Source organism: Chiloscyllium plagiosum, chromosome 48, assembly GCF_004010195.1.
Source record: "Chiloscyllium plagiosum isolate BGI_BamShark_2017 chromosome 48, ASM401019v2, whole genome shotgun sequence".
In the NCBI taxonomy this organism is placed as follows: domain Eukaryota; kingdom Metazoa; phylum Chordata; class Chondrichthyes; order Orectolobiformes; family Hemiscylliidae; genus Chiloscyllium; species Chiloscyllium plagiosum.
This window is the reverse complement of record NC_057757.1, coordinates 5,754,532-5,761,267: the sequence shown is the minus strand read 5'-3', so window position 1 is coordinate 5,761,267 and position 6,736 is coordinate 5,754,532. Positions and strand designations below refer to the sequence as shown.

General features: G+C 47.3%; 2 protein-coding genes across 5 annotated transcripts in view; both read right to left on the bottom strand.

The window, feature by feature from the left end:
* LOC122544349 (guanine nucleotide-binding protein G(I)/G(S)/G(T) subunit beta-2) overlaps window positions 1-6,736 on the bottom strand; it is a 171,047-nt gene that overhangs the window by 90,209 nt on the left and 74,102 nt on the right. The gene's annotated exons all lie outside the window — the stretch shown is intronic.
* The window catches only part of LOC122544351 (multifunctional procollagen lysine hydroxylase and glycosyltransferase LH3-like), a gene marked incomplete at its 5' end in the record, with an annotated part of 27,981 nt that overhangs the window by 1,018 nt on the left and 20,227 nt on the right, over window positions 1-6,736 (bottom strand). Inside the window, 3 exons of the mRNA XM_043683569.1 lie at window positions 276-401; window positions 1,964-2,110; window positions 6,266-6,370. Coding sequence (XP_043539504.1) covers window positions 276-401; window positions 1,964-2,110; window positions 6,266-6,370 — 378 coding nt within the window. The remainder of the gene's footprint in view (window positions 1-275; window positions 402-1,963; window positions 2,111-6,265; window positions 6,371-6,736) is intronic.

The following is a 6,736-nucleotide window of genomic DNA, read 5'->3' as shown; positions in this document are numbered from 1 at the left end:
GGGGGGGGGGAAATCGAGAGACGGGGGAAATCGAGTGGAAGGGGTGGAGGGACCGAGTGAGAGAGTAAACATGTGAGGGGGAATAAAATGAGGGGGAAATCAACTGAGAGTGAGGTAGTTTCTGAGCAAAAGTGAGAAGGGAGGGACTAAGTGATGGTGTGAGGAGAGATCAAGTGGAAGGGTGAAGGGGTACAGCTATTCCTGTACTGGGCCCTGCCTGGGAAAGCATTTTCTCCCGAGAGGGAAGAAGCTGACAGTCAGCAGCAGTTACTCACCTCATAGTCAACGCCCTTGGTGTTGAGGGCAATGTTGATGGTGAACGTTGACGAATCATGATGAGGCCGGAGCGACGGCTGCTCATCCGGACGATACCGAACCATGAAATTCATCACCGCCTCGGCCTGTCAGAAAGATCTAGAAATGAGATAGAGACACAGGGACGGGTGTAATCCTGACAGACCCTGTCCTGGTCAGCAACACCCTCAACTCTCTGGAGGTGTCCCATCCAACAGTCCCAACACAGACACAGCACAGGGTCGGACAAATCCCCTGGACACAATGGGTTGTATCCTGGGATATTAAAGGATGTGGCGCCAGATGCACTAGCAGTAATCTTCCAAGAACCCTTAGATTCTGGAAAATCAGAGGTTTGGAAAACTGCCAATGTAACTCCCTTACTCAGAAAGGGAGACCATGAGAAAAGGCAACAGGATGCCAATTAGCTACTTGTCGATTATAAAATTTATAATAACAGAACAATTAGAAATACATATTATAATCAAGCATTCCACTTGATGATCCTTTGGTTAGAAACTTTATCAGTCTGAAAAATTAACTCTGTTTTTCTCCCCACAGCTGCTGCCCGACCTGCTGAGTTTCTTCAGCATTTTGTGCTTGGTCGGTGCCAGTGTTCCTGCTCTACAAAAGCCTCCTCCCACACCCTCTCCTTTTCACCCCATCACCGTTCCCTTCTGTTCTCTTCTCTTACCCCTCCCCTCCCCCCAACCGCCAAACTCCATGTTTAGCCAACATCACCCTTTAATGCAATCCCCGTGGAAGCAAGGTGCACACACTCACCGCTCTCTGGAGGAGGATGGTATATGCCAACAGAAAAGCAGGCCCCTCAAGTGAGCTTCAAATCAGGTCACAGCAGATATATCCTGGCCTGGCCTCAATAAACGTCATTTCACCCCTGGCTTATCATTAATCTATCCCTCTGCCTTAGAAACAGTCAAGGACTTGGCCTTTTGAGGAAGAGTTCCAAACACTCATAACCATGTGTATGAAAAAAATTCTCATCTGCGTCTTAAATGTATTTTTAAAAATGGACTGTAAATTTCTTTATGTATTTACAAGTAACTTTCTTATATTGATGACACCAAATTAGCTACCCATGCCCGTGTCTGCGTGGGTTTCCTCCGGGTGCTCCGGTTTCCTCCCACAGTCCAAAGATGTGCAGGTTAGGTGAATTGGCCATGCTAAATTGCCCGTAGTGTTAGGTGAAGGGGTAAATGTAGGGGCATGGGTGGATTGCGCTTCGGCGGGTCGGTGTGGACTTGTTGGGCCGAAGGGCCTGTTTCCATGCTGTAATGTAATCTAATCTAATCAAATTAGATTAGATTCCCTACAGTGTGGAAACAAGCCCTTCGGCCCAACAAGTCCACACCGACCCTCGGAAGAGTAACCCACCCAGACCCAGTTTCCCGCTGATTAATGCACTGAACGCTATGGGGCAATTTAGCGTGGCCAATTCACCTAATCTGCACATCTTTGGATTGTGGGAGGAAACCCACGCAGACACTGGGAGAATATGCAAACTCCACACAGCCAGTTGCCCGAGGCTGGAATTGAACCTGGGTCCCTGGCGCCGTGAGGCAGCGGTGCTAACCGCTGAGCCACCGCGCCGCCCTCTTCTCCGCACGTCTCCTCTCCCTTCCCCTGTTCCAGGCCCCCTTCTGTGTACCTTGGTATAATAACCAGGATATAACTTCTCCGTCACCGGGGCAATGTACTTCCTCAGGAACTTCAGCCATTCCCTCTCAAAGCCGACCTGCCTCATGTGAATGTCAACGGTCGGGACGTTCTCGTAACCTCCGCTGAGCCGCGAATCCTGGGGGAAAAGCATAACCGCGGCAAGACGCTTACAGAGAGAAAGATGCACTTGCATTTACGCAGCACTGTTCACGACTTCAGCACTTTACAGACAATTCTGAAGTTGTCACTGTAGTAACATGGGAAACAGGGGGCCCTCCAAATCCCACACCATCTCAGTTCCTTCAATGACCCCGGGTAAGAATCCCCCACTGTAGGTACACATACATCCAAGCAACTGCAGCAGTTGCAGAAGGTAGCACAGCATCTCAAGGGTTAATTCCAGGCAGGAGAAAGTGAGGTCTGCAGATGCTGGAAATCAGAGATGGAAATGTGTTGCTGGAAAAGCGCAGCAGGTCAGGCAGCATCTAGGGAACAGGAGAATCGACGTTTCGGCCATTAGCCTGAAGAAGGGCTAATGCCCGAAACGTCGATTCTCCTGTTCCCTAGATGCTGCCTGACCTGCTGCGCTTTTCCAGCAACACATTTCCATCTCTTAATTCCAGGCAGGCAATAAATGCCGGCCTTGCATTTTTAAAAAATCCTCTCACGGGATGTGGATGTCAGTGGAAAAGTCAGCTTTTATTGCCCACCCCACATTGCCCTTGACTGAATGATTTGCTCAGAGATCTCAGAGGACAGTTAGAAGTCAGCCACACTACTGTAGGGTTGGAGTCACACCTAGGCCAGACAGGGTAAAGACAGCAGATTTCCAGCCTGAAATGAAACCAGGTAAGATTACAGGCTGACAATTCTGAGGCAGGCCTTGAACACTTGACTTTTTTTTTAATTTGGAGGCAATAATCGATGACAAAACTTTGGCTTTAGGTGGTGTATCTGGCCCTGGTTTCTTTTTGAAGAAAAGTTGAGACAGAGGTGCTAATGTGTCGGCTTCAAAGCCCATAAGCTTGTGAAGCCTTGGATTTGTTTTTAAATGATGGAACCCATGTAAGTTTAAGAGGTATAGTTAGTAGGTTTCCAGATGATACCAAAAGTGGAGGTGCAGTGGACAGAGAAGATTACTTCAGAGTACAATGGGATCTTGGTTAGATGGGCCAATGGGCTGAGGAGAGGCAGATGGAGGTTAATTTAGATAAATGCGAGGTGCTGCATTTTGGGAAAGCAAATCTTAGCAGGACTTATAAACTTAATGGTAAGGTCCTCAAGAGTGTTGCTGAACAAAGAGAGCTTGCAGTGCAATTTCATAGCTCCTTGAAAGTGGAGTCGCAGGTAGATAGGATAGTGAAGAAGGCGTTTGGTATGCTTTCCTTTATTGGTCAGAGTATTGAGTACAGGAGTTGGGTGGTCATGTTGCGGCTACACAGGACATTGGCTAAGCCACTTTTGGAATATAGTCTGCAATTCTGGTCTCCTTCCTATCGGAAGGATGTTGTGAAACTTGAATGGGTTCAGAAGAGATTTACAAGGATGTTGCCAGGGTTGGAGGGTTTGAGCTATAGGGAGAGGTTGATTAGGCTGGGGCTGTTTTCCCTGGAGCATCAGAGGCTGAGGGGTGACCTTATAGAGGTTTATAAAATCATGAGGAGCATGGATAGGGTGAATACACAAGGTCTTTTCCCTGTGGTCGGGGGGTCCAGAACTAGAGGGCATAACTTCAGGGTGAGAGGGGAAAATTTAAAAGGGACCTAAGGGGCAACTTTTCATGCAGAGGGTGGTGTGTGTGGAATGAGCTGCCACAGGAAGTGATGGAGGCTGGTACAATTATAACATTTAAAAGGCATCTGGATGGGTATATGAGTAGGAAGGGGTTCGAGGGATATGGGCCGGATGCTGGCAAGTGGGACTAGATTAGGTTAGGATATCTGGTCGGCCTGGACAACTTGGAACGAAGGATCTGTTTCCGTGCTGTATAGGTCTGTGACTCTAATAGAAGCAGCCTGACTGGGTGGGGTCAAGCACCCACAGAACCAGGTTTATTAGTTCTAGTTTCTCAGTAGCAATTGTTGGGGTATTGAAGCAGGATGTGGAAGCTGTCTTCCCCCTCTTTGTCGGTTCCAGGTAAAAGCGTCTCTTGCTGCTGCTAGAATTGCACGCGAGACAATGCATTTTACTGAATTTGCCTTTGCCAAGGGTGTGTTTATGGGACATTACTATGTTGGAACAGTCACTATTTAACAGTTAAATAAACTGTTATTCTGTTAACTTTTTCAATAGAGTTAAGTTATTCCAATTTTTTCTTTGATTATATTTTAACCAAAGCGTATGAATAAAGTGTGCTTTGCTTCAAGACTGGTAGTTTGATCAATTGACTTGCATCCGGGAAGCAACGCCTGGCACTTGCCTTTAAAGTAAGAAAGAGTTAGGGTCTGGTTATCTTCTTAATGTATTTTGAGGGGGTTTGGACTGGTTCATAACAAACACAATCCACTCCGGCTTGGCTAACTGCTCTGTCATAGCAGTGAACACAGAGAAAACTGATAGCCAAAGTAATGAAATGGAGTATGGCATCAGAAGTCAACTCGAGCAGCAAAGGTTAAAAGGCATCTCACAACGTACCATCCGCGGCCCCGTCAATATTGTTGCCCATCTCTTTTAGCCCTTGGTTTCAGTCGCTTGTTCAGCCAGTTCAGAGGCCATTAAGAGTCAATCACACTACTATGGGTCTGGAGTCACATGCAAGTAGATCTGGTAAGGAAGGCAGATTTCCATTCCCTAAATGACAGCAGTAAACAATCACCATTTCTACTCCTTGATGGTTTTTTTTTGGGATGTGGACCTCGCTAGGTATTGCCCATCCCTCATTTCGGTGAAGCGGTGGCCCAGTGGCATTATCACTGGATCATTAGTCGAGAGACCCAAGTAATGTTCTGGGGACCCAGGCTCGAATCCCGCCATGGCAGATGGTGGAATTTGAATGTGATAAAAATTTGGAATTAAGAGTCTAATGATGACCGCGAATACATTGTCGATTGTTGGAAAAACCCAGCTGGTTCGCTAATGTCCTTTCGGGACGGAAATGGCCATCCTTGCCCAGTCTGGCCTACATGTGACTGCAGACCCACAGCAAGTAGTTGACTCTTAACTGCCCTCTGGGCAATTAGGGATTGGTAATAAATGCTGACCTAGCCAGTGATGCCCTCAAAAAAAAAATAATGCCCTTAAGGTGGTCATCTTGAACCACCACAGTCCATGTGCTGTAGGAATACCCAGTGCTGTTTGGGCGAGAGTTCCAAGGAGTTTGATCCGGAGACAATGTATTTCCAAGTCAGGATGGTGTGTGATTTGGAAGGGAACTTGCATGGTATTTCCATGTATCTGCTACCTTGTCCTTCTCGATGATAGAGGTCCTGGATTTGGAATGTGCTTTTGGAAGCTGACGCACTGCATCTTCTCGACCTCCTAATGAGCATCAGTGTTGGGGGTCGTTTATGGTTAAGCGGAGGGCGGGGTGCTGAGAAAGCAGGGTTACTTTATCCTGGCTCAAATTTCTTCACCAAGTATGGACAATATAAAATTACTTTGCTGTTTGCGCCCCATCCGTTTGGTGCTGATGAAACCAATTGTTGTTCAGCAGAGACCGAGGTCTCCCAGAACTCAAGTGCGACTTATTTCCCAGGACAAAGTGGAAGTGCAGTATAACACAATGTGACAAGGATTGTGGCAGTGGGCCAAGACTCAAGGCAATATCAGCAATGTGGCATCTCAGACAGCTTTGATCAATTCAACTTTCTTTCAGCTAAGGTCTCAATTCATTCGCGTTGCCGCCTAACTCCTCTTAGCGGCACATTGACCGACAGTGAAGGGTTAGCTGTATGGGGGCCTGTGGCCAGGATCAGCAATCTTTTTGGGAGCAAAGTCCCTGGCCTTGCTCATCTTAACTAAACAGCAGACACAAGTGTCCTTGAAGGTTACACACTCCATCACTAATATCGACATCAAAGAACTGACCTGATGTGACCTCATTGCTTCTCTAACGGAATGGCCCTAGTGGATTGGCCTGGTGTGACCCTGTTGCCTTAGAAACAAGCATGGGCCTAGTGATTGGCCTGGTGTGATCCTGTTGCCTTAGAAACAAGCATGGGCCTAGTGAATTGGCCTAGTGTGACCCTGTTGCCTTAGAAACAGGAGTAGGCCTAATAGATTGATCTAATTTTACCTTGTTCCCATAGAAACAAGGATGGATCTGTGCGTTGCTCTGATCCGGCCTTCTTACCTCATGCTTTCCTCCAGACCACTGGCCAAAATGCTCCAGTTCTTGCACCAACTCATCACAGGCTCGTTCAGAGAGAATGGGGAACCAGTACACATCAGGACACGGCTGAGCAAGGAATACAGACTCAGTCAGCTAATGGCAATGCAATAGGTTCACAGAAGAAAACAGCTAATTCTCTAATCAGAATTAGCTTGATATAAATTAAAACAGTTAGTTAGGATCACACTGTTCAGCTGGGCCAGGCAAACTGTGTGACCAAACATGCAGCATGGTTGATTACAGATGGGCTGCTACCAGGTATCAGGAAAGTTGAGGGAGTGATCAATGATTTGAAAAATGTGGTGCTGGAAAAACACAGCAGGCCAGGCAGCATCCGGGGAGCAGGAGAATCGACGTTGCAGGAATGAGGCTGGTGTGCCAAGCAGGCTAAGATAAAAGGTAGGGAGGAGGGACTTGGGGGAGGGGCGTTGG